Below are 27,631 nucleotides of genomic sequence, written 5' to 3' on the forward strand. Positions count from 1 at the left end.
TCATGGTTCATCTCTTAAAATTAGATATTGAAATTCACATGTGAAAATATAAATGACAGGGGCACCTGGGTGGCTCAGCTGGTTAAGCGTCTGCCTTTGGCTCAGGTCATGATCCCAGAGTCCTGGGATCGAGTCCCACATCAGGCTCCCCCCTCAGTGGGGAGTCTGCTTCTCCCTTTCCCTCTGCCCCTCCCACTGCCCATTCTCTCTCTCTCAAATAAATAAATAAAATCTATTTAAAAAAAGAAAATATAAATGACATTCAAGACAAATACTCTCAATAAATCAAGCATATATCACAAAAATATGATGAAATATTTTCTAACTAAATCTCAGAAATATTATTTAAACTAGACAGTTTTATGCATTGTTATTGGCAATTGAATACTTTAATAACAGTTTGTTCATATCCCTCTGAAATGTGACTCACTCAGTTTTATGAAAAGTTGCACCCCTGTATCTCTGTATTTTATTCCAGAATTTTGCATGACAATTCTTTTTTGGTTGTTTATATTCCCTTTCTAATCCAATTGCAAAAAAAAAACTATTGAAAATGATTGATCTTGGCTGATGTAGGATTTTTTAGCTGATTTATTCAAGTATGGTTATTACATGGTATTATAGATAGAACCATGGCCTCCCCAAAATGTCCATGTCCTAATCCCTGAAACCTGCAAATATGTTACCTTCCTTGGCAAAACAGACTTTGTAGATACAATTAAGTTAAAGACCTTGAGATAGAGAGATTATTTTGAATTATTTGTATGATAGTGGACCCAATGTAATCAGAAGTGTGCTGACAAAAGGAAGCAGAGGTGTCAGAATCAGAGTAGGAGTTGTAGCAACAGAAGCAGAGATTGAAGTGATATGAGGAAAGGCAGTGAGCCAAGAAATGCAAAGGGCTTCGAGAAGTTGTAAAAGGCAGAAAACAAATTCTTTCCTAGGACCTCCAGAAGGAACTGTGATTCAACATCCTTGATTTCAGGACTTTTGACCTCCAGAACTGTAAGATAATAAGTTTGCATTGTTTTAAGTAATTAGGTTGTGGTAATTTGTTACAGCAGCAGGAGAAAACTAATAAATATGGGAAAAAATGTACAGCCATATTTAAGGAAGGGTATGATTTGGCATGACCTGAAGGCATTCTATCCTGCATTTAAGTCAAAGACTCTGTGCCACACCAAGATTGAACTGTAATATAAACTACGGACTTTGGGTGATTATGGTGTGTCAAATTGTTCATCAATTGTACAAATAGAGTGCGCTGATCAGTCAAGCTGATAATGGGACAGATTATATTGCATGTGTGGGGCAAGGGGTATATCTCTGTATCTCCCACTCAATTGTGCCATGAAACCCAAAAATGCTCTAAAATAAACAAAAAACCAAGTCTCTGACCATAGATTTCTTTTTAAGATTTTATTTATTTGAGAGAGACAAAGCACACACAGAGGGAAAGGGAGAGGGAGAAGCAGACTCCCCACTGAGCAGGGAGCCTGATGTGGGACTCCATCCCAGGACCCCAAGACCATGACCTGAGCTGAAGGCAGACACTTAACCGACTGAGCCAACCAGGCGTCCCAAGTCTTGACCATAAATTTTGAGTTTATAATCAAATGACAAGGAAAAGGATGAAAATCAAGGAGTAAAATATCTAAAGTTGCTGTAGCATGCATAGCAGACTATAACTTGGGTAATGTTTGCCTCATTTTGAATTATTTGGCAGTTTGAATTCAAGGTACCTTCAAAACAGCGTTCATCTTGGTCGTAAATATTACAATGCATGTAGCATATAAACAACCTTATTTTGGATGAGCTAAGTGCTTTTCAAAGATCTGTTATTAAATCAATATTTAACATTGGTCTCTTAAAGCTATGTGGAGTCACCTTAAATTTTGATGATTGTTCATTAGGAAACATCTTTCAGTAGAGTCTACTAAAAAGAAATACATTCAGAATTGCTTTTTATTTCCTAGAAGAAAAAGGACTTACCATCTTCACCACATCTTATGGAACCTGTGGTACTTCCATCTCTGTCTTAGATCCATCATGGCATTCACAGTCCAACTTGTCACTGAGTTTAAACCATATGCCCTTACCTTTGTTTCTGGCATTCACAAATACTGGCATATCATAAGACTCAAAGGTGTATTAAAAATCAGGGTCTTATTTCTAATGTTATCCCAAGCACACAACAAGCGGACAAAAACCTTTAATCATTATGTACTAGTGGATAAGTGACCTTTTAGGAAATTTTATTATGAATAATTTAGTAAAAAATGATTTTATGCACATTTTCCTTATACATCAACACCTAAATAAATTATACTATTTTTAAATATACATAGGTATTCACCTTATAAATATATATATGTCTATGTATATATCTACCATGTATAGTATATTATATATTCTATTGGTGGTACAGTAAGTGCCTGATGTGTGTGTGTGTGTGTGTATATGTACATGCATATGGAAATGTATCCTCCTTACAGGAAATGTTAGTTCTCTAGACAGAGACTAAATAGGTTATCACTCACAAAGAGCTATATTGCCAGTTCTCTGAGCTCCAGTCTCTAATCTGTCAGATGCCAACTAATCAGATGCAGTGACAGCCCGAGGTGATCGTTGTGCTCAGGCTGTGGTTCTGCACCATAGGAAAGGAGCCTCTGAAGTAAGAGACTTGGAGCTTGTACAGGGTAGCTGGCCCATTGGCCCATCCTCCCCACAAGAGAGAAAGGGAAGGAGACCTTTGCTCTGGAACAGAGACAAATTTGTGGGGAGAGAGAGGAAGGTTTTTACTCCTCTGAAACGTAAGCAAATGGCTCCAGAAAGATGTCTCTCAATCTCACTTGAGGGGCATATACTCTAACGTCCAAGGCTTGTTTGCAAATCATTTTCTGGCCAAGTTTGCTAGCACTCTTCGTTCAGAAAGCCTGGACCATGCAGAAATGTGAAAACCTCATAGGAACTGTCTCCTAATAATGGGTGGTAATGAACTTATTAAAGCATAAAATGCATGTAGACGAGTATAAAAATCAGAAGTTCAGTAAGTTTTTACAAAATAAGCACACCTCTGTAACTGCCATCCAGCTAAAACAACAGAATTATGACTCACATGTTCGAAGTTCCTCATGACCTGTCTAACCACTAACACTCTTTACTGCAAACACCATAGAATAATTTTGCCTGTTTTAAAATTTATGGAATTTTTTAAATCTCATTTTCACATTGGTGAATGTCAGATTTGTTTTTGTGATTAGCTGTAGTTTATCACATTATTTCATTATTTAAATAGATCAAATTTTTAAAGGTTAAGTACACATTTTAAAATCATCTAAAAGGACAAGTCAGTGGCAACATCCTTCTGATAGAATTACTAAAATTTAAAATTTAATTTACTTGCATATTACTTTCCTAAAGACATGAAGTTGCTTAAATATGAATAATATGGATGACTTCTTAAGACTGTAGCATTAAGAGTAAAGTCAATATATTTTTTTAAAACATGTGATTTACAATGTTAACACTGCCACAAAATTTAAAAGCATATGTATATCATGATTGATTTAATGAAGTGATTAATGATTTTATCAGCATTCCCGCAGCTTATTTTGGGGAACAAAAGGTGTGCAAGCTTCCAAAAAAGTTTAGAACTCTTGTTCTAGATATTTATTTTTCTCTATTCTTTTTCTGTACTCCTATTTTTTCATCTTTCTGAATCTCTCTCCACCATTTCGTTATCCAGTCTTTATTTCTTCCTTTATCACTCTAATTCTTGTTAAAAGCCATTTCTCACTAAATATTTGTCCATAAATATAACACAGTTGGTAGAAAATAAGAGCTTCCACCACACATGGAAACAATTTAGGGATTTAAAGAAAAATTGTTATGTTTTAATCATTGTTACCTAGAGAGTTTAACATAACTAATTTTGTGGATCAGTGACCTTAGCTCAAATAGGTGATCATTTACTCATGGACACAGAGGTGATTTTTCTCAGAACCCATGTCGGAATCCAGTTGCCTGAATGTCATTGACTTTCCATGGTGTTCTTGATCCAACACCTAACCCTGGATACACAGAATTTTTCAGAGGCTAATGAAGTCTCACAAAATGTACTCAGGAGCCAGCTTGTGTGGATTACTACTGGTCAAACTGAGTTGTCAGGCTTCTAAAATACAATTGTTGGGCTGACAATTGCCATTATCCCACAAAATGAAGAGAGATGGTTCTCGAGATGGAGATGACAATGAAATATTTATACCATAACTGAAGCCTTATAAATCATGAACCCTGTTCAACCACTGGACATTTCAGGTAGGAAGTCAATAGATGTGTTCTTTTGTTATTTTTCTGTAAGTATTCGTCACTTGTAAGCCCCTTGTAATTGAAAGAGATTGTGGCCTAACTGGTAACTGAGTAAGCATTTTAATTCAAGCTGCTTTAAAAAGACTCTATTTTCTAGAAGTTTAAATTTAAATAATGCAGTTCTGGAATAACATTTTTTTAAAAAAGCGTATCATTAGGCTTCATTTCCTGATAAGATAGATTAGCTGGTAACAGCATACCCTCCTATCAGAAAAAACATTAGAAGACCGTACAAAACATATCTCTAAAAGACTGGAAACTATGCAGTGCAAGTCTGTGATGATAAAAAAAGGCGGGGGGGGGGGGCACCCAAACCCAAACGCACAGTCTATGACTGTTTCAGCTTTCTACTAGGAGAGCACTTTCCAGACTGTGTTGTGGGGGCAAGGGGTGTGGGGGAAGCTATGCAGAGTCCAGGGGTCTTCCTGAACTGAGAAGAGCAAGATCACAGTATTAGAGACCATGGTGGCTAGAATGGCTAGAGTTTACAGGGCAGAGTAACAGAGAGAGGGTATTATGAGGAGAAAGAGCTAGAGAAGTTTTCTGAAGAGTGTTCTTGAGTCTTTGGTTGAGTACTAAGCTGTGCAAGCATAGGCTGGAATTCCATGAATTATCTTAAGAATGATTGCCAGAAGAGTTGTAAAGATGAAGAATTGCAAGTGTTCACCCAGGTCTGGGAGATGCCTTCATATTATACAGTATCTTAAGGAGTTGTTTTCCAAAGCCACTGACAAATAAGCATAATGCTCACAGGTACAAAATATTTTAAACATAGAAACTGATGGTTTATTGAATTAAGCCTATGAATTTAATATACACATAAAATAACTATAAAAAACTGTCTTATTGGGGCGCCTGGATGGCTCAGTTGGTTAAGCGACTGCCTTCGGCTCAGGTCATGATCCTGGAGTCCCGGGATCGAGTCCCGCATCGGGCTCCCTGCTCAGCGGGGAGTCTGCTTCTCCCTCTGACCCTCCCCCCTCTCATGCTCTCTCTATCTCATTCTCTCTCTCAAATAAATAAATAAAATCTTTAAAAAAAATAAAAAACTGTCTTATTCATAAGACATTTTAACTAGGATTGGACTTACGTTCACTTAAATAGTCTATTTTCAGTTTAATACTCCAGTTTTAAATAAAGTTGATTTCCAACTAACCTGATAATTTTCATGTAAGCAATAAAGGGGTGTTCCTTTAACATAAAGGGACTGCCTTCTAATATTTCTATTTATTGCATGCACCAGATTCGTGTAGGCAGGCAAACTATGCTATTTGTATATCTATCAGACTCAACTGGAACTGAAAAACAAATGCATAATGATAAAAGCCAGTGGTGATACCTACATTTAGCCCCTGACAATAGATATATTTTTTTAAAAATCACATCACATGTCAGGATGTGAAAGGACAGCATTTTACTTACTGGTGGAGCTGCATTTGGGAGGAGAAGACCAGCCATCTTCCAAACATGAAATGGTGTCACTATTACCAGGAAGGCTGTAGCCGACATCACAGAAAATTTGTACAGTGTCACCTTCCAGGTGTGTTTGTCCTGAAGATGCAGAATGACCATTTTCCACAGAAGGAAAGAAACACAGTCCTAAGAACCAAAAATTGTTTAATGTACAAGATGGAAGTGGTAAAAAAAAAAAACAAAAAACCTAAATTTCCTTTTTACAGTATTTTAAGAAGAATGGCAAACTTTCAAAACTGAAATCAGGTATGAAAACAAAATTCCTAAAGAACTCTGATCATGCTACTATATATATGATATTACTTTACAGAAGTAATTTAGAAGAAGATATTTAATTTACAGAAGTAAATTAACATTTCATTCTGTTCTATGGTTTTTACAAAAAATATTTGATTTTTATAAACTTTTCTAGGTACAAAATTAGATTTTAATATATCCATTTCTCTCTTAATTCTCCTAAATGTTTCTTACAGAAGGAGAAAGACCACTACTGTCTCCTCTGTTGGCTCATATTTTCTGCCTGCCATTGTTTTTTTCTTTTTTTTAGATTTTATTTATTTATTTGAGATAGAGAGAGAGTGGGGGGTGGGGTGGGCAGAGAGAGAGGGACAAGCAGACTTCTCGATGAGCACAGAGCCCAGCACGGCGCTTGAGCTCATGACCCTAAGATCATGATCTGAGCCGAACTCAAGCATCGGATACTTAACCAACTGAGCCACCCAGGCACCCCCCATTGCTTTTTTGCTTAATATACCTATTCTCTCTTGAGTCTGCTCATCACATTCACTTAAGGATTAATATAGATATCACTGTAAGAACAAAAGACGTGTTTTACGGAAAATATGAAAGTGAAAATATTTACACTTACACAATCTTTTCAATACTCAAGAGAATGGTAAGTTTCAAAACAGAATGTGTATGTAAAAAGATTTGTTTTAAAGGAAAAATATGCCCAGGCTAATACCAAACAAATATTAGGGAATACATATTAATAGTCAAATACATAAATCATCAGTTTAAAATTAAAATGTGTAAAGCACTTCTAAGTAACACGAGAAAGTTCACATATCTATTCTTCATTTGGTTTTCATAAAGGGCTTCTCAAGAAAGGACTACATTTCTCATCTTCGCTGGCTAGTCCTGATCCCTGTGATTGCCTGCCAAGGGCCTGACGTCACATCTGGTACATCTCTATTTACTGAATGATGCATCCACATCTACTGATCAGGGCATTTACTCACTGAGACACTTGGGTGTTGGTGACCATCCTTCTTCTGTGCAGATTATGCGAGTCCAAAAGGATCGTGAAGGAGATGTAAAATCATATTCACAAGAATAATAATAAATTTCCCCAACAGTAATTAGGGAAGGCTCCTCATCGTACTCTTTACCATATATAATTCCGTGGTTTATTTTTGGAAAACCACAATAGGAAAACGCTGGGAAAAATAAAACAAAACTGAAGAATTAACCTACATTAGTGAATCATTAAGTCATCTTTTAATCATCTCTTTGATTTTTTTTTTCTTTCATCCAGCTCAAGTTCCTCTACCTTACATGCCTTCCGGTGTTCTAATCAGTCGAGAACGAAAAACGGTCTCTAATTAAGAGTACAAGAGTATTTGAAAAGTCCGTTGTCGATGAACATGAGATTTATGTTTGGAGTCACGTGGAATAAACTCTCTTCCGCAGTAACTTCGCGAAGAGAATCCCACGCAGCGATCTATGAGCGGCGGCCGAGGGGAGCAGGTCGCGGGTGCACACCGCGAGCTGGCAGGCAGGGACGGAGTCGTGCGGGCTCCCCGGGCCTTTCCTTTCTCTACTCTGATTCAGTCTCTGTGCTGTCTGGTTTTTCCCGGTGCTGGGAGGATGAAGCAGTTTTGTTTTCTCCTTATGTGAATAAAGAAGACAACTTCCAGAAACTCAGCTCACCAGCCAGTTACCTCGGGAAACTCTCTTTTGCCTTTGCCTAGAGGTGACTTTCCGTGTGGCACAATATTTCACACTAGTGATTCCTGTGCTTTTTAACCTGCGAAACCTGGGGTTACTTATCTGTTTACAATTTGATACGAGGCGGAGGAAAAGACCCGCCATTAAACATTGACAGTCACACCTCCCTAATGCTTTTTCCAGACCTGCTTTACGCTCCCCTCATGCATTTCCATGCATTTCTACCTATGTATACTTTGCTATGCAGAATAACGTCCCTTCCATTCTCCAGTCGTCCCCCTTCTACCTATCCTTCAACACTCATTCTGCAACATTTAGCAAAAATATTCATTGTGCGCACAGCGATGTGATACTTCTGAAAGTTAACTTCTCTTGGCAGACCTCCCTTAGCCAGTCACCCCCTCCAAAAGTGGGAGATGATGTCTGCTGTCTCTACATTCTGATAAAAGCTCATGACTACATTTCCAATGAAATCGAGACACACCCTCATATATATACACACATGTATCACACGTATCTACATAGACGCACATAGTCTTGCAATCTATTTACTTATTGACACGTTTTGCTTTCCTCCAAGGACACTCAAAGCTGTAGTGAGGCACAGAGTTCTCACTTCTTTTGAGCTTCTTTGCTGCAACATGCAGCATAATATAGTGCTCGATCAGTATTTCACTATGGAACGTATGCAGGGTTCTTATATAAGCGTGACTTTAACGCGCTGTTTTTGCTCTGGGACCAGAGCACCTCAACACGCACCTCAGCCTAACTGCAACACAAAATTAGAAGCCATTTAACAGCGACACAAATTCTGGATAGAGCTTCACTGAGGGTTCTCCGGAGACTAGTTTGAAGTTTGAATATCTTTTTTCTGGGCTCTGGGTTGTAAAAATTCTACATATTATTCTCATATTTTACACTTCTTTTCCCTGCTTTTTGCCCATTTAGAAATCCTCTCTTAATGCCATCACTAACAGATGTTTAAAACAATATTTATCAGACACACAGGTTAAAAAAAAATCAAATACACCTATTTATACAGTTCTTCAGTGAGGCTGTTGTACAGTCTAATCAGAGAATTTGGTACTTTTAATTAATTTTAATTTAATTTTTAATTTTTAATTAAGCAATGCCTGTTGTACTTTTACCCCCATCAGCTAATTGCTCTCCTGTGAGTCTATCTCAATGTTAAAAGTAGTAACAAACAAAAGGAGTTTCCAGTCTATAGAAATAAGGTTTTATAACTTTTATGAGGGTGGCTCTTAAAAAGTAAAGCATTTTTAATGTTCCTATTTTTCTCAAGTTAGGATTAAAGAGAAACTTTCCCCAAAGAACGTCCATTATATGCAAAAATTAGCAAGCAACACAATAGCAAAATAAATCCCTTCTGGAAATCAAACAATAAAAGGTAGGACTGAAACTCCACTTCCACATGTGGTCTAATCAGCGGTCTTGGATCTTGTTAGAGGTTTCGTTTGCAATTATTTGGATATGATGATTTTTATTTCAACATGAAATAAGATGAGACAGTTTTTAAAATATTGTAAGATGTGGTTTATAGTTTTAATAAAGGATGGACAATTTCTTTTCACTTTTAACATTTGCTGAAGAGCTCAGAAAAGCAAGTAACAACCAAAAAAAAAAAAAAAAAAGATAACAACTCATTGACATTTCACTGGCTTATTACACACAAAAATTAGTATATACTGCACTGTTTTAGTAAAAGAGATTCCCCTTCGTTGAATGATAATTAGATTGAAAAAGGAATTTCCTGGTTTAATAATATTTAAATCTTAAATTAACAAATCTATGAAAATGCAAATATTTTGAAGGTGTCCAGATTTTCTTGGGATGCTTTTTCTGGCCAGTGGCATTGCAGAGTTTATGGAGAATTACACTGGTACTTAACCCTTTTGACTTTATTATATGCAGCTTTTTCATCCTGTAATTCCTCTCCAAATGTTGTATTTGGTGGCTATTCACACGGACAGAGAAAATAATTTCATTCTATTTTCTCTTAATTTCATATTAGAAAACATTTTGATAAAATAGATTAAATTATAAGCCTTTATTTAAAATGTTCTTACCTATTTATTCATTTTAAAACATACACACTAATACACACCCAACACACACATATGAGAGAGGAACTAAATATTCAGGTCTGCTTTCGTGTTTTCAACTTACCTTGCATCCCGACAGTAGAAATCCAGAAGATTAGAATGGCATTAATTAAAAGCAGCATGCTAGATTCTCCTGAGCACATATACTTCGAAATGGTCCAACAATGGTGGTCTTGCTCCAAATCTTGCTTTCATTTGGGGTGATACGCATGACTTTTGAATTTCAGTGCATTCAGTGCCAGGAAGCTGGTGTAGTGAAATACTTTCTGTAAATATCAAAGTTCACACAGGGTAGTGCAAAAAAACTAAATAATCTCTTATTCTGTTTTCACATCAAGACTCTAAATAGCTGGGCAACTTCCTTGCTGCAGTTACAAAGTTTCTACGTTTGACGCACTCAGAAATGGACCTCGGAGGAGGGGAAATGAAGCCCTCCCTTGCCTCTCTTCTTGCTAGCCATGAGGTCAGCATTTGAGAAGGCAACCAAGTGTAGGTCATTCTAATGTCATGTCCATCTTTCGTTATTATAAATTCCTCTTCAAACTGGCACTAGGAATCAGGCTCCCTCTTAATAATTGTTATACATTTGTAGATATTTTTTTAAATGTAGTCAAGAATAATTTTGTGAAATAACGCTTCCTGAAATTTTTGAACAAAGTGTATTTCAAACTCCTTTAGGCGGGACTGGCAAGAATGGCTAGGACAGGAGTGTGGTAGATTCCCTTTCCAAAAGGCAGAAATAAAACTGGACAAAATTATTAAAAAAAATAACCATTTATAGTTTCTGTAAATTGGCCAAAGAGCATACTGTTGAGAAATGTTTATTAAAGAAAATCTCCGTAAGTCTCACTAAAAAAAGAGTGGCTACTCCCATCCTTCTGTGGCTCACACGTTTGACTCAGATGGGCAGGCAGGCCTTGTGACTGGTGGCTTTGCTGCCCTTCTCGTGCAGGATGACTTTGTAGCAGATCTTGGAAAACATCCACACCCAATGACACTGTTGAATACAATAGAGATTATAGTGGGAAACAATCCAGGAAGGCTAATGTCTACATGATACTGTTGGGGCAAGTAACAAAATGGCAGGCTAGCTGGAAATTTAACAGGGAAATTTGGAGGAAAAAGGCAAAAAGGACCCCACTAAGATAACACTTACTGCTGGTGGTCCAGAAGTCACTGGACATAGAACAACTGTGCCCAGAGAAATCAGAGAGGGCCCTGTGACCTGCTAGTCCCTGGTTAAATGTGGAGCAGGCTTGTACACTCCCTGAACATTGAAAGCATTTCCTAACCCACATAACAGTTTCAGAGACAAAAGGTAGGATGTTTAGTGGGTCGATGTGTTTAAACATAACCTCTGACCCATTATGGGTTGACTAACTCCAAGGCTTAACCGACACAAATGTGCATATTCCCATTGGGGGCAGAGCTGGGGCATCAGGACTGTTTGGGCAGAGTGGGGCCAGGAGCGCTGACCAGGGCACTCTCAGATACCTGGGGGCCCCTGGTTGCTGATGAACATCAGGACCCCATCAGACAGCCAGTCCAAATGGGGACACTGTTGTCAGGTTAGAGCTGGCGTCTCAGAAAGACTTTCCGTGGGTGGGCTCCAACTCGGAGGGCACTGAGGTCATTGGGGTGCCCCGGCAGCCCAAGGCTGGGTGACAGGATACAAGTACACATGAGCAGGCCTGGAAGTTGAGGCAGGAAGGAGACCTGCAACAGGCAATGGTGGGCGAGGCGCATCACAGGGGAGAGCTAGTGGGGGTACGGGGTATCAGCCTAATGAACAAGGCCTACCTACGCATTATGGAACATCCTCCCCAAAAGAAGAGCTGCAGGTTTTTCAACTGCCTTACTAGGAAATGGCCTGCCTGGCAGCACAGGGTATCCGCCGTATGGAGACCCAGGGGAGTCCTGATTCCTACAGAAGCCCTAGAGCCTGGCAGGCAGTAAGTCTGCATGCTGACTGCCTGTTGCCCTTTCGCACCTATTGGCTCAGAGCGATTTTCAAAAGGTGGGCTCCCTCCACACCAGGGATGATGCTGGTAGCGGAGGCCTGAATTCCACAGGCTTAGAGGGCAGGGTCTGCCCAAAGCCAGCTTTTAGGGTACATACTGGCCATGTGCAGGCCTCCCAGGTAAGGGTAGTCAGGGACCTGGAAAAGAAGGCAAGCGTCCAGAGATCCCAAGTTCCAGGAGCATGCTCTTGGGGTACAAAGAATCTGCCTAATTCTAAGCCCCAACCTATGCAAATGTAAATATTCCCTCTGAAGGCATAGCTAAAGTAGTCTGGATTGCCTTGCCCTGCATGGACCATATAGAGGTCATGCTTCCTCCAGTAAGAGACCCCCCTTGGGAGCCCTGGTTGCTAGAGAAGCCAAATACCCCAACAGGCAGCTAGTCCAAATGGGGGCTCATTGTCTCTAGTTTAAGCTGGAGCCTCAGGATGATTTTAGTAGGGGTGGCTGTCTCCACACTGCAGGCCAGCAGGTGTTTCGGGACCCGCCTGACCTCCACAGGCAGAGAGGGCCCTGACAGCCAGAAGCCACCTAACAGAATATGGACCACTCAAGCACAGGCCATGCAAGTCCAAGTAGCCAGGGTATCCAGGGACCTGGAACTGGGCGATGTTGGCTGAGGCTGGGTCACAGGAGGGGGCAACTGGGATACCTGGCATCTGCCCGATACCAAGGCTTAACAGACAAAAAGGCACATATTCTCCCTGAAGGCAGAGCTGGAAGAATCTGCACTGCCCTGCCTCAGTGGGGCAAGAAGGGGGGTCGAGGAACCCCGTAATAAGAGACACCTGGGATCCTTAATTGCTGGAGAAGCCATTGGGCAGCCACTTCCAATGGGAACGAACAGTCAGCAGTTAAAGCTGAAGCCTCAGAAAGAATTTCAGGCTCTCCCCACGCTGGCAGCTAGTGGGTATTTGAGGACTGGCTTGAGCTCCACAGGCCTCTGAGGGCCCCCAAAGCCAAGGGTTGGCTGACATTGCAGGTCAGGGCGGAAAGGGACCCCGACATGGGCGATGGCAGGTGTGGCGGGTCTCAGGAGGGGGCTATTAGGGAACCTGGCATCCATCTAATTCCAAGGCTTAGCCTCCACAAATGCATATATTCCCCCTGTAGGCGGAGCTGCAGAAATAAGGTTGGCCTTGCCTGGGCAAGGCTAGGCTAGATGACCCGAGGATCCTCCAATAAGAAACACCTGATGAGCCCTGATGGCTAGAGCAGCCTGATACCCCATCAGGAAGCCAATGCAAATGGAAGCAATGCGGACTGTTTTAAGCTGCTGCCTCAGAAAGATTTTCAGGGGGTGGGGCTCCCTCCACCCTGAGGTCATTCAGGTGCCTGGGTTCCGGCTGGAGTTCCACAGGCCTGGAGTGCCCCCTGCAGCCCAAGGCCAACTGTAGTGTGCCAACTGCGCATGCGCGGGTCTCCAAGGTTAATTTGGCCTGGGATCTGGAACAGAGCGCAACTGGAGGATTTTCAACAGCCTCGCTGGGGAGGGACCAGGCCCACAGGACGGGGTATCTTCCATTTGGAGACATCAGGGTGTCCTGGTTCCTAAAGAAGCTCAAGACCCCATCCAGAAGCACGTCCACATGGGGACCATCTCCCATTAGTAGGGGTCAACTAGAAGCGATTTTCTTAAGGTAGGCTCCCTTCTCACGGGACGCTATGTAAGTGGTGAGGGCCTAGCCAGGGTTTCACAGGCTTTGAGGGCTGGGTCTGCCCAAGATTGGCTTACAGGATATGCATGTGCCTGCATGGGGGTGTAGGTCAGGGGAGCCAGGAACCTGGAACAGGGCAAGCATCTGGAGATGCCAGGTCAGGGGAGCAGGCTCTTGAAGTTACAAAGCATCTGCCTAATTCCAATCCCTACCCTACAGAATTGTGCATATTCTCACTGAAGGCAGTCCTTGAGAAATCTAGAGTTTCCCCCAATAAGAGACACCTGGGAAGGGTGATTGATGCAGAAGCCCAGACCTCAGGACAGTAAGGCCACATGGGATTGACCGTCGCTCATTTCAGCAGCTCAGAGTGATTTCCAGTTTTCAGGTAGTGATTGGGATACAAACGTGCATATTCCAGGTGAAGGCAGACTTTGAATAGTCTGGACTCCCTTGCAGGGCTAGATCAATGGGATGGTAGGGGTATCCTGCAATAAGAGACTCCTGGGAACTTTGATGGACGCAGAAGCCCAGGACTTCAGCATGCAGTAAGTCAACGTGAGGACTAACTGTTGCCCTTCTCCATGGCTGTTACAGAGCAATTTTCGGGAGGTGGGTTTGGTGCCCCCCACTGTTGAGGCACAAGAGCAGGCTATCAGAAGTACCTGGCATCTACCTGTTTCCAAGACTTAAGCTACCCAGATGTGCACATTGCCCTGGAAGGCAGAGCTGGGGAAATCTGGTTGGCCTTGCCTGGGCTATGCCTGATGGCCAGTTCACTCTCCAATAAGAGATACTTGGAGCCTTGATTGTTGGAGGAGCCAGGTACCCCACCAGGCAGCCAATCCAAATGGGGGCCATTATCAATTTAAAGCTGCTGCCTTAGAAAGATTTTCAGGGTTGGGCTCCTTTGTCCTGGAGGCTATGCAGGTGGTTGGATACTGGCCCCGGCTGGAGGACCTATGCTGCCCCCAAACTGACTACCCGAGTGCATACTGCACAGTGCAAGTCACACAAGTCAGGGAAGCTGGGGACCCGCAGCAGGACAAGTGTCTGGAGAGGCCTGGTTTCAAGAATGAACTCTAGGGTGTCCATGACATCTCCCTAGGGCATATTCCCCCTGCAAGTAAATCTGGAGGATACTGCCCTCCTTTCTTAGGGCAACGCTGAGCAGGCCAGCTTGGGTATCTGTCATCTAATAAGAGATACCCGGGAGTCCTGCTTGGTGACAAACCCTGGAACCCTTACAGTCAGCAAGTTCAAATCAAGACTGACAGTGGCCAATTTGTGGCTTCTGCCTCCAGGTGATTTAGGGGCTGGGCCCTGCCCCATTAGCCTGGAGGGGCCCAGCTGCCTCAGGCTATGAACAGCATGAAAGCCCGTGCATGGTCAAAGCAGTTCAAGGTAGCCAGGAACTTGCAGAAGGGTATGGATCCAGGTAGGCCATGTCAAGGAATAGGATGGTGTGGACAAAAGGCATGTGCCTCAATTCAAACTGTAACCCATGCAAATACACAGGCTTCCTTTGAAGACAGAGCTGGAGGATACCGGTCTGCCTTGTCTGGGCGGGGCTGGGTTTTCTCATTGGGGTGTTATCTAGCAAGAGACACCTGGAATCCTGGTTGCTGAAGACGCCCAGGACCCCTTCAGGCAGGAAGTCCAAATGGAGACTGTTAGTGGCCAATTTGCCGCTGCAGCCCCCGGGGTGATATTTGGTGGGGGGCACACTCCACACTGTAGCCTAAGCAGGTAATGGTGTCTGGTACAACTTCCATTCCTTGGAGGTTCCCAGCTGTCTCGGGGATGAACTGCATGTGTAGCAGTGTTCAGGGTAGCCAGGGACCTGGAACGGAGCACTGGTCTTGGGAGGCTGGATTAGAGGAGTGGCTCTTAGGGACAAGATGTATGGGTACTTGCAATCCCTATCTTTCCCCACAGGCACTATCCCCTCTGAGGCAGAGCTCGAGGTTGCTGGACTGCTGTGGTTGGTTGTACAGGGCCAGGAGCTCTTTCCAGGTATTATCTAATAAGAGACTCTTGAGAGCCTTGTGGGAAGGAAAAGCCCTGGACCCACTCAGGCAGCAAGTTCAAATGTGGACGGACTGCCCCCAGGTTGTACCTGCTACATCACGGTGATGTTTGGGGCTGGTCCCACCCACACTAAACCTATGCAGGTGTTTGGCTGCAGGGCCCCAGCAACCCCACGAGGCTGAAGTGGTACTTACTGTACACGCACGGGCCAAGATGAGAGGTCAGGTTAGCCAGGAACCTGGGACAGGGCAAGTGTCAGGAGAGGCCATGTCACAGGTGTGGACTCGGTGGTGCAAAGTGTCAGGTTAATTGTAAGGCTACTCATCATCCATCATATAATACTCCCCCTGAAGACAGAACTGGACATTTTCCAACTGCTTTGCCAGGAATGGGCAGGGTATGTAGGACAAGGTATCTTCCATTAGGAGACACCTGGGAGTATTGATTCATAAAACAGCCCTGGACCCCATCAGGCAGCAGGTCCACATGGGGACTGACTGTTGCCCATTTGCAGCTGCCGCTTCAGAGCATTTTTCAGAAGGTGGGCTCTCTCCATGTCAGAGGCTATGGAGGTGGGTGGTGGCCTGGCTGGAGAGCCAGGTTTGCCAAAGGCCAGCTAAAGGTATATTCTGTGCATGTGCAGTATGCACAGGCCAGGGTAGCCAAAGATCTGTTACAGGATCAGGCTGTTGGGGTTACAAGTCACCTGCCTTGTTTCAAGCCCTAACCTAAACAAATGCACTTATTTCCCCTGAAGGCAGATCAGGAAGAAGTTGGACTGGGCAGGGTGTTGCTGGGCAGAATGGCCAGGGCATCCTCCAATAAGACACCTCAGAAGCTTGATTTCAGGAAAAGATTTGCGACCTCATTAGGCAGCCAGTCCAAGTAAGGACTGCCTCTCACCCATTTAAAGCTGTCACGTAAGAAAGATTTTCAGGGAAGGGATCCCTCTACCCAAGAGGCTATGTAGGTGGTTGGGGACCCTCTTGAGCTGGAGGGCCCATGGGCACAAGATGTGGTGCATACAGCATATGTGTTGGCTGTGAAGGTCAGGGTAGACAGGAACCTGGAATGGTGACCTTTTGTGGGTCAAAGACATCTCCCTAATCGTAAACCCTAACCTTCATATATGCACCTATTTCCTCCAAAGGTAAGACTTGGGGAAACTGGATACCTTGCCAGGGTGAGGCTGGGCAGTCTGATTGGAGTATCCTTTAATAAGAGAGACCTGGGAGTCTTGATTGCTAGAGAAGTCCAGGACCCCATCCGGCAGGCAAGCAGTCAAATGGGGACTGTTTCAAGTTTAAAGGTGATACCTCAGAAGGATTTCGGGGGTGAGCTCCCTTCATCCTGGAAGCTCTGCCAGTAATTATGGACCAGCCCAGCTCCACATGCCTGAAGGTCATTGGCTGCCAAGTTCAGCTATTGGGGCACATGCTGCACATTTGTTGGCCATGTAGATTTGGAAAGCCAGAGACCTAGAACCTGCAATGTATGGAGAATCCAGGTCTCAAGAGTAGTCTCTTGGGGTTCCATGGCATCCTCTTTATTCCAAGCCCTAACCAACCCAGATGCACATGTGAGGGCCAAGGCAGCCCACCCAAAATGTGCCACTTTGGCATATTAATAATTTTGAATTAAAGTTATGTAAGAAACAGTGCAAGAAAGACACCCAGATTGCCCCCCTTTGTCTCCAGAAAGCAGGAAATAAATTTTGCTTTTTTCTCCTGTTAATCTATCTTATGTCAATTCAATTCTTAGGCCAGCTAGAAGAATGTTGAAGAGTACAGAAATATTTTGCCTCCACAACACTTGGTGTAATCGGCAGGATAAAATTCCCTGGCTGAACACAACTGCAGCTGAGAGATCCTGAGACACCTGACAAAAGCAGGAAGTAGGTAGGAATTTTTGCCACATCAGCCCCTAGCTCTCTGCCTGGGGCGGGGGAGTCTAATGTACCTGCAAGTGGTAAGAGTCCTTTTTCTCTCTCTTTCTAAATTTAGATCAGCTGGAGAAAATATTTGTGGAATCAGTTGCTTGGATTTGGCAAATCTAGTAAATTTGGTAGAATAGTCTTGGTTTGACTGATCATTTCCTCCCTGAGGTGGTCACTGTTTTCCCTTATCTTTGTGTCATCTGTCATAAATAGGAATTACTATGGGGAAAGAATGCAGGCATGGGCTCTATCAGCCTGCTGTTTAAGTTGGGCTCATAGACTGGTGGGTTCACAGTTCTCCCCAGACTGGTGTCTGTTTGGACAAACTTTGCTGTGGGCTCCCTTTGTAAAAACCAGATGAAGTTTTTCCTTTCATCTTATTCTACGTCCTGAGAGCTTGACTTTGTGACCAACAAGAATATTCTGTTTGTCTCTACCATTCAGAGGGTACACCTTGGTGGTCAGTTGAATAGACTGGTTATATAAGGTTATAAGCAGCACTCTGTCCAGTAATGCCAGGGGTTTGTCATAAGAGGTTGCAACCCAAAGGGACCTTTGTCATCTCGAACTTTGTTGCTTCATAACCCTGGAAAAGTCACATTCCAGTAGTACCTGCCTGATGAAATAGCTTAGGGGGTCTGAGACTGGAAACATCTTACATTTTCATGGGGGACCAGAGACACTGTCTTCACTACACTATCCTTTTTGTTATTGGACAAGGGCCCATTGCTCAATGTACAGCAAGCCAAACACTGATGTTGGTTTTGTGGTAGAGAAAAAGGGTTTTATTGCAGGGTGCCAAGCAAGAAGATGGGAGAAAATTTCTCAAATCTGCCTCCCCAAAGGGTTTAAGTTGAGTGTATTTAAGGATAAGGGGTCAGGATGACAGGGTATGTAGGTTGAATGGAATATGCTGATTGGTTATATGGGAAAAGGGAGGTGTGCTCCTTTCTGAGTATGGGAATTCAGGAATCCCGTCTTTTCATGGGACACATGTTCATGAAATAGCAGGGTAAGCATGACAACTGGGGGGTATCTCAGAGTATGTCATAACAGAAGTTACTTTTGTTCACTCTTGGTCCCTTCTGTGCAACTGCAAGAATTCTTCCTGGTTTGCTCCAGTCTCAGCTAGTCTTGCTGGTGGTCAGTCAACTTTTGCAAAACAAGCTCATAGATCAATCAGGTTAACCAGAGTTTCCCTAGAGTAGAACAGCCAAGCATTTTTTAACTCAGCATATCGGTTTTAGTCCCCTCTATCATTAGATCATTCCCCAGTCTTGAGGGAATGGGATGATGACCACTCTGGCTACTTCCTGCTGGTCTTAGGGGTACAGTTTGGGGCTTGAGGAATGAAATTATTTTGCACTTACTTGGAATTATTTTCTTATTCCTGGCTCTGCATGTACATTTTGCATAACTCGGATATTAGTTCCTTCTTTGACCATCTTGGAACAACGTGCACACATTTTGTCATTTCAGATCTAATAATTAGTACGATGCATATGGACCTGTCCATTTTTATTAGTCCCTGTAACATCAATGCCTTAGAGGATCCATGAAAATAAACCTGAAAACCAGTCTGATCCCAGAATCCCCATGTCACTATATCCAATTTTTTGAAACATAGGCAACTGGTCTTCTCATGTTACCAAGAGTCTATATTAACCCTCTTAAGACTCACCCTCTGTCTTTCATGAATGGACGAGTCAAAGGACTTTCTTATATCTGGAAGTCCCAATGCTGGTGCCTTTAACAAATTTTTTAATAACGAGGAATGCCTGGTGACATTCTCCTGTCTAATTACAGAGTTTATTGTTTCCTCAGTTGAGGGCTTCATGGAAGGGCTTAGCTGTGAACCCAAAGTTGGGAATCTAGATATGGCAGAATTCTGCCAATCTCCACAGTTGCCTCTAGGTAGTGGGTACCACAACCCTGGCTAATGCCTCTTCCCTATTAGGGAGGAAACTTCTTTGCCTCTAAGACCATTAAAACAGCAAATATTTCACAGAGGGTTGAGAAATTTGTCCCTCTTTTTTGGATACCTCATCCCCCGTCAGCTAGAAATTTCCTTTTTTTTTTTAATTTTTATTTTATTTTATTATGTTACATTAATCACCATACATGACATCATTAGTTTTTTTTTTTTTATTACACTCTGGAATACATCATTAGTTTTTGATGTAGTGTTCCATGATTCATTGTTTGTGTGTAACACCCAGTGCTCCATTCATTACGTGCTCTCTTTAATACCCATCACCAGGCTAACCCATCCCCCTACCCCCTCCCTTCTAGAACCCTCAGTTTGTTTCTCAGAGTCCAGAGTCTCTCAAGGTTCATCTCCCCCTCCGATTTCCCCCCCTTCATTTCTCTCTTCCTACTATCTTCCTTTTTTTTTTTTTAACATACAATGTATTATTTTTTTCAGAGGTACAGGTCTGTGATTCATCAGTCTTATACAATTCACAGCGCTCACCATAGCACATACCCTCCCCAATGTCTATCACCCACCCCATCCCTCCCACCCCCCACCACGCCAGCAACCCTCAGTTTGTTTCCTAAGATTAAGAATTCCTCATATCAGTGAGATCATATAATACATATGATCTCAGCTAGAAATTTCTGAGTCAAAATAGTCTTTAGTCTCTGGTCTTACTGGCTATCAAAATGTCATCCACATATTGAAGCAAGGCACCCTCTGTGAGCTGAAGTTCTCTAAGATCTTTAGCCGGAACCTCACCAACAATAGGGCATTCTTAAATCTTTGGGGGAGTACAGTCCAGCAATATTGCTGCTTAACCTTAGTGTTCAAGTCTTCCCATTCAGAGGCAAATAGTTCTTGAGATTCTGGACTTAGAGGCACACAGATAAACACACACTTTAAGTTGAGCACAGTGAACCAGTGAAAATCTCCACACAAGGTGATAAGCAAGGTATAAGGATTAGGTACCACCAGGAGACCATATTCCATTATTTGTTTAATTGCTCTGAGGTCTTGGACAAATTGATATTCTTTTGTGCAGTCTTCTGAACCAGCAAGATTGGAGTGTTGGAGGTGAGTGGCAGGACTGAATTAGTCCTGTTCCAAAAAGGCAATCACCAGAGGCTGCAAACCTCATTTAAGATATTCCCTTAGGGAACACAATTTTAGATTTGGAATCCTTGCCTTAGGACAAAACCTCACCTGTATAGGTGCTATGGTTTTTGCCCATCCAGTCCTCCCATCTGTCCAGATGTTGGGGTTTACCTTTTGTAGACTCTTCTGACAAGTCCTTCAGCTCTTCCTCTCCTTATTGTAATATTTCCTGGAATGCACAAGTTTCTCTGGTAGTACTTTGGTATCTATTCGCCCAGACAAAAAACTGACTTGAGTATTGAGCTTATTCCACAAGTCCCTTCTGAAGAGTGGACTGGGGCACTCAGGCATATACAAAAAACTATGTTTCAAAGAAGTTTTTCGAATTTGACAACCTAAGGGTTGGAAGAACAGTCTTTGCAAAGGTTCTCCTGATACTCCTGTTACTTTCATGGAGGATAATTTTATTAAGCAAGTATTTAATACAGAATAGGTGGTGCCTATGTCAATCAAAAACTCAGTCATCCATTTTCCCACTTTCAGTTGTGCTGGGGCTCCTTGTGAGAAAGGTTAATGGAGCCTGTGGGTTGTAATAGAGTGAGGGCTTCATCACTCTTGATCAGTCTCAGTAGGCTGGGACATTTCAAAAGTAATGAGATCTTGCTCCCTTTTTTCCCCAGGAGCTTTATTTAATCTAGGGGCAATTCTTTTTTCCAATGGCTCTCTTGTTTACAATAGGCACATTGCCAAGGCCCTATTGTAGTGTGCCCCTTCTGATTCTGCTTGCCAGGAATTCTTACCTTGGGTCTGTTACCTCTTCTTTGTCCTTCCTGTGTGAGGGCAGTAGCAAGCAAGGTCACGTGTTTCATCTTGCATCGCTCCTTTTTCTCCTGTTCCTGATCTCTGCCATTAAAGACCTTAAAGGCAATTTCACCCAGTTGTGACATAGACATCTCTATGGCCCCTTCCAAACTCTGTCGTTTCTTTTGAATATCTAGGACACCAGCATAATTCCCCCTGTCATTTGCATCTCAGTTGGGGTCAGCCGCCAGCACCACCATGGCAGCTGCAGCCCTTATCAAATTGCCTGGAGCGTCAGCCTGGAGCTTATCAGCTTCTTCTAACATCATTCTCCACTCTTCTGACATAAGGAGAGTGGTGAGTAAACTGTGTACATTTGCCCGGATGAGGTTATGGTGGCAAAATTGGGGAGAACAAGTTTTCCATTCCTTTGGGGTCATCTCTATATGTTGGCGTATTATTTTTCCAATTAAGCAAGTTGGAAGTAGAGAAAAAGGGAATGTACCCAAATCATTTCAGTCAGTTGATCACCATTATTTGTTTCCCCAATGGGCACTTGCCTTAAAGGGAATTGCCCTGCCTGAATTTGAGTGGCTCCCTGGCCAAATTTTGCTGCCTGCCCTGTTGGGTATGAGAAGGAGAGACTATTCCTTTTTGTTCTGATTCCTATGAGCCTGGAACCCTAGAGCCCATGGCTCTGAGGTTTGCGCAGCTGAAGCCCCTGCTGCACCTCCCTATGGAGGTCAAACTGGAGCCTTTGGTAAATTCAGCTATATTAGTTGAGGGGTCATCCTGTCACTCATTAGACTCTGGTGAAACCTTTGAGGGTTTATCCCCCTGTTGGACCATATAGTTTCTTCTGTACCAGCTTGTTCTGCTATAACAGCATGAAAGATAGCATGACAGAATGTCATCCATCTCGTTTCTTCTCTCTTTTACAGAACAATTCTAACTGGAGAATAGTATTATAATCCAAAGGCCCATTTTCAGGTCATATTTCTCCTAAGTCCAGGGAGCATTGTGGCCAAGCAATATTACAGAAAAATATCATCTTGTTTTTCATGGGATCATAACTACTAGCTGCCCAGTTTTTAAGTATGCATACCAAAGGGCTGCATGAAGAGATCAAATTACTATTACCCATGCTTTGGTTTTGATTTACTTCCTTTATCCTAATCAAGATATTGCCTAATACAATCCTAGCAAAACTAGATGCACATTATCAAAAATTCAAGAAACAAGAAAACAAGAGAACTTCTATGGGTAGGGTCCCTAACTCTTCCTTGATGTCAGGGTTTCCCCCAACAAAGGCTTCCTTTCAGAAGTCAAAGTTTCCTTGTGGAACTCTATCAAGTTGGCCCCTAGAAGAGGATCAAGGAGAAGAAAAACTTGTCCTGTGCTGTCACACATGAAGTATTCAACAACAGACTTTTTCCAAATCAAGTCCTGTTTTTCCACCACAAAAATGAAACTAAAATGCGGAAGGGTGACACAATCCCACCATGCGGGAATCCCTAGACACCTCCCTGGATCAATGGTCCAGGCAGCTCTGGATCCTTTCACAGAATCCTGGGCAAGCAAGGGGCAGTGAACCATAGACAGGTGTCCAGAGAGGACTCAGAGTCCCTTCTTGGTCACCAATTTTGTTACTGAACACGAGTCCATTGCTCAGTGCTCAGCAAGGCAAATAACACTGAAGCTGCTTTTATGGTAGAGAAAAAGGGTTTTATTGCAGGGCACCAAGCAAGGAAATGGGAGAAAATTTCTCAAATCTGCCTCTGCAAAGGGTTGCAGTTGGGTGTATTTAAGGATAAGGGGTCAGGATATCACAGGTATGTGAGCTGAATGGACTATGTTGATTAGATATAGGGGGAAAGAGAGGTGTACTCCTCTTTGAGTATGGGAATTCAGGAATCCTGTCTTTTCATGGGACACATGTTCATTAAATGGCAGGATAAGCATGATGATGGGGGAGATCTCAGGGTGTGTCATCACAGAAGTTACTTTCATTCAGTCTTGGTCCCTTCTGTGCAACTGCAAGAATTCTTCCTGGTTTGCTCCAGTCTCAGCTAGTCTTGCTGGTGGTCAGTCAACTTCTGCAAAATAAGCTCATAAGTCAATCAGGTTAACTAGAGTTTCCTTAGGGTAGAACAGTCAAGCATTTGTTAATTCAGGGTTTTGGTTTCACTACCTGTCGAATGAAGATCTTTGCTTTCTTAGACTATTTTTGGGAGTAAACTTTTGGATCATGGGGGCTGTGTTATCTATGCCTTCTCCAGGGACGCTTCTTGTGTCCATGGTCTAAACCTGGAGAGTGGCTCCAGTCTTTTTTTAATTAATTAATTAAAATTTTAATTCCAGTGTAGTTAACATACAATGTTACATTAGATTCGGGTGTACAATACAGTGATTCAAGAGTTCCATATATTACTTAGTGCCCTTCAAGGTAAGTGTACTCCTACATCCTACCAACAGTGCACAAAGGTTCTTTTTTCTCCATATCCTCAGCAACACTTGTTGTTTCTTGTGTTTGTGATTTTAGACATTCTGACAGGTATAAGGTAATATCTCATTGTAGTTTTGATTTGCATTTCCATGATGATGTTGAACATCTTTTCATGTGTCTGTTGGCCATCTGGATGTCTTCTTAGGAGAAATGTCTGTACATGTTTTCTGGCTATTTTTAATTGGGTTATTTGGTTTTTGGGTGTTGAGTTATAGAAATTCTTTATATATTTTGGCTACCCTTTATCGTATATGTCATTTGCAAATATCTTCTCCCATTCCATAGGTTGCCTTTTAGTTTTGTTGTTTCCTTTGCTATGCAGAAGCTTTTTATTTTGATGTAGTCTCAGTAGTTTATTTTTGCTTTTATTTCCCTTGCCTTCATATCTAGACATATCTAGAAAAATGTTGCTATGACCAATATCAGAGAAATTACTGCCTGTGCTCTCTTCTAGGATTTTTATGATTTCAGATCTCACATTTAGGTCCTTAATCCATCTTGAGTTTGTTTGTGTATGATGTTAGAAAGTGGTCTAGTTTCATTCTTTTGCATGTAGCTCTCCAGTTTTCCCAACACCATTTGCTGAAGAGACTTTTTCCTATTGCATATTTTGCCTCCTTTGTCAACTAGATTATATATTTGGGAGTTTATTTCTGAGTCTTCTATCCTGTTCCATTGATCTATGTTTCTATTTTTATGCCAGTACCATACTGTTTTGATTACTACAGCTTTGTAATATAACTTAAAGTCTGGAATTATAATACCTCCAGCTTTGCTTTTCTTTTCAAAGATCACTTTGGCAATTTGAGGTCTTTTGTGGTTCCATATAAATTTTAGGATTGTTTGTTCTAGTTCTGTGAAAAATGCTGTTGGTATTTTGATAGGGATTGCATTGAGTATGTAGATTGCTTTGGCTAGTATAGACATTTTAACAATATTTTTCCAATCCATGAGCATGGAATGTTTTTCCATTTCTTTATGTCATCTTCAATTTCTTTCACCAATGTTTTATAGTTCAAAGTATAGCTCTTTTACCTCTTTGGTTAGCTTATTCCTAGGTATCTTATTATTTTCGGTGCAATTGTAAATGGGATTTTTTCCCATAATTTCTCTTTCTGCTGCTTCATTTTTAGTGTATAGAAACAACAGATTTCTGCACATTGATTTTTGTATCCTGTGACTTCATGGAACTCATTTATTAGCTTCAGTAGTTTTTTGGTGGAGTCTTCTAGGTTTTCTGTATATAGTATCATATCATCTGTAAATAAAAGTTTTACTTCCTCCTTACCAATTTATATGCATTTTATTTCTTATCTGATTGCTATAACTAGGACTTCTAGTACTATGATGAATAAAAGTGGTGAGACGGTCCTTGTCTTGCTCCTGACTTTAGGGGGAAAGCGCTCAATTTTTCCCCATTGAGTATGATGTTTGCTGTGGCTTTTTCATAGATGACCTTTCTTACATTGGGGTGTAGTCCCTCTAAACCTACTTTGTCAAGGGTTTTATCATGAATGGATGTTGTATTTTGTAAAATGCTTTTTCTGCATCTATTGAGATGATCATACGGGTTTTTATCCTTTCTCTTATTGATGTGATGTATCACATTGATTGATTTGCAAATATTGAACCACCCTGTATCCCAGGAATAAATACCATTTTATTGATTTTTTTTTTCATTTTATTGTTGGATTGTATTTGCTAGTATTTTGTTGAGGATTTTTGCTTCTATGTTCATCAGAGTTGCTGGCCTATAGTTCTCCTTTTTTGTGGTCTTTATCTGGTTTTGGTATCAGGGTAATGCTGACCTCAATGAATTTGGGAGCTTCCTTATATTTTTGGGAATAGTTTGAGTACAATAGATACTAAGTCTTCTTTATATGTTTGGTAGAATTTGCCTGTAAAACTGTTTGGTCCTGGACTTTTGCTTGTTGAGAGTTTTTTGACTATTGATTCAATCTCCTTGCTGGTAATCGGTCTGCTCAAATTTTTTTATGTCTTCCTGCAGTTTTGGTAATTTAGGTTTCTAGGAACTCATCCATTTATTCTATGTTGTTTAGTTTGTTGGCATATAGCTTTTCATAATTTTTTCTGACAATTGTTTGTGTTTCTGTGATGTTGGTTGGTATTTCTCCTCTTTCATTGGTGATTTTGTTTATTCAGGTCCTTTTTTTTAGGAGTCTGGCTAGAGGTTTATCCATTTTGTTGATGTTTTCAAAGAACCAACTGCTGGTTTCATTAATCTATTCTGTTTTTTTAGTTTCTATTTTGTTTATTTCTGCTCTGATCTTTATTATTTCCATCCTTCTGCTGGTTTTAGGTTGTTCTTTTCTAGCTCCTTTAGGTGTAAGGTAAGTTTCTTTGAGATTTTTCTTGCTTCTTGAGATATGCCTGTGTTGCTATAAATTTCCCTCTTAGAACTGCTTTTGCTGCATCCCAAAGATTTTGGATGACTGTGTTTTCATTTGTCTCCATTTATTTCCTCTTTGATTTCTTGGTTGACCCATTCATTGTTCAGTAGAATGTTATTTAATCTACATGTAAATGCATTCTTTCCAGATTTTTTCTTGTCATTGATACCTAATTTCATAGCATAGTGGTCAGAAAAGATGCATGGTATGACTTTGATATTTTTGAATTTGTCAAGACTTGTTTTATGGCCTCATATGTGATCTATTCTGGAGAATGTTCCATGTGCACTTGAAAAGAATGTGTATGCTGGTCTTCTAGTATGGAATGTTCTGAAAATATCTTTTAGATGTATCTGGTCCAATATGTCACTCAAAGCTACTGTTTCCTTGTTGACTTTCTGTCTGGATGATCTTTCCATTGATGTAAATGGGGTGTTAAAGTCCACTACTATTATTGTATTACTATAAATTGCTTCCTTTGTTTGTTAGTAGCTGCTTTATGTATTGGGGTACTCCCATGTTGGGTACATAAATATTTACAATTGTTACATTTCTTGTTGGATTGTTCCTTTTATGATTATATAGTGTTATTCTTTGTCTCTTGTTATAGTCTTTTTTTTTTAAAGATTTATTTATTTATTTGAGAGAGCGAGAATGAGAGAGAGTACATGAGAGGGGGGAGGGTCAGAGGGAGAAGCAGGCTCCTCGCTGAGCAGGGAGCCCGATGCGGGACTCGATCCCGGGACTCCAGGATCATGACCTGAGCTGAAGGCAGTCGCCCAACCAACTGAGCCACCCAGGCACCCTATAGTCTTTGTTTTAAAGTCTTTTTTGTCCAGTTTAGTCTTAATAGTGTTGTCAGTGCAAACAACTAACCCTGAGGATTGAGGATGATGTTCATAATGAAAGTGTTGTAAAATCAGCCAAACAGCACAGATGTGTCAAAGCACCTGACCAGTACAATGGGTTTCTTAATCACTATGAAGTTTGAGAGAGGTATCCCAAGTAAGGATAATCTTTTCTAACATGATTTTAGCCACAGAAGAGACATTGGAAAGCTTCAGTCCAGTGAGAAAACATACAAACCATTACTAGAACATTTTACCCATGAGTTGGAGGGAGCTGTATGAAATCCATTTACTAAGCCTCAAATTGTTCATTTGGCAATTTAACATGCCCAGGGCCAGTATGGATAGGTTTCCCAGTATTGTAATTTGGACAAGAGGAACAACCAAGGAAGGCACTTTTTGTGGTATGGTTAATATTTCCCCACCAATA

At 41.6% G+C, this 27,631-nt stretch overlaps 1 protein-coding gene across 1 annotated transcript in view; it reads right to left on the reverse strand.

The window, feature by feature from the left end:
- Positions 1 to 10,496, reverse strand: part of CFHR5 (complement factor H related 5) — a 28,859-nt gene extending 18,363 nt beyond the window's left edge. The window contains exons 1-4 of the mRNA XM_035010400.1: positions 9,979 to 10,496; positions 7,086 to 7,277; positions 5,794 to 5,970; positions 5,580 to 5,585 (exon numbers count right to left, since the gene is read on the reverse strand). Coding sequence (XP_034866291.1) covers positions 5,580 to 5,585; positions 5,794 to 5,970; positions 7,086 to 7,277; positions 9,979 to 10,060 — 457 coding nt within the window. The 5' untranslated portion in view covers positions 10,061 to 10,496. The remainder of the gene's footprint in view (positions 1 to 5,579; positions 5,586 to 5,793; positions 5,971 to 7,085; positions 7,278 to 9,978) is intronic.
- Positions 10,497 to 27,631: the final 17,135 nt, after the last annotated feature.

This window comes from Mirounga leonina, unplaced genomic scaffold, assembly GCF_011800145.1.
Source record: "Mirounga leonina isolate KUSES-001 unplaced genomic scaffold, KU_Mleo_1.0 Mir_154, whole genome shotgun sequence".
Lineage (NCBI taxonomy): Eukaryota > Metazoa > Chordata > Mammalia > Carnivora > Phocidae > Mirounga > Mirounga leonina.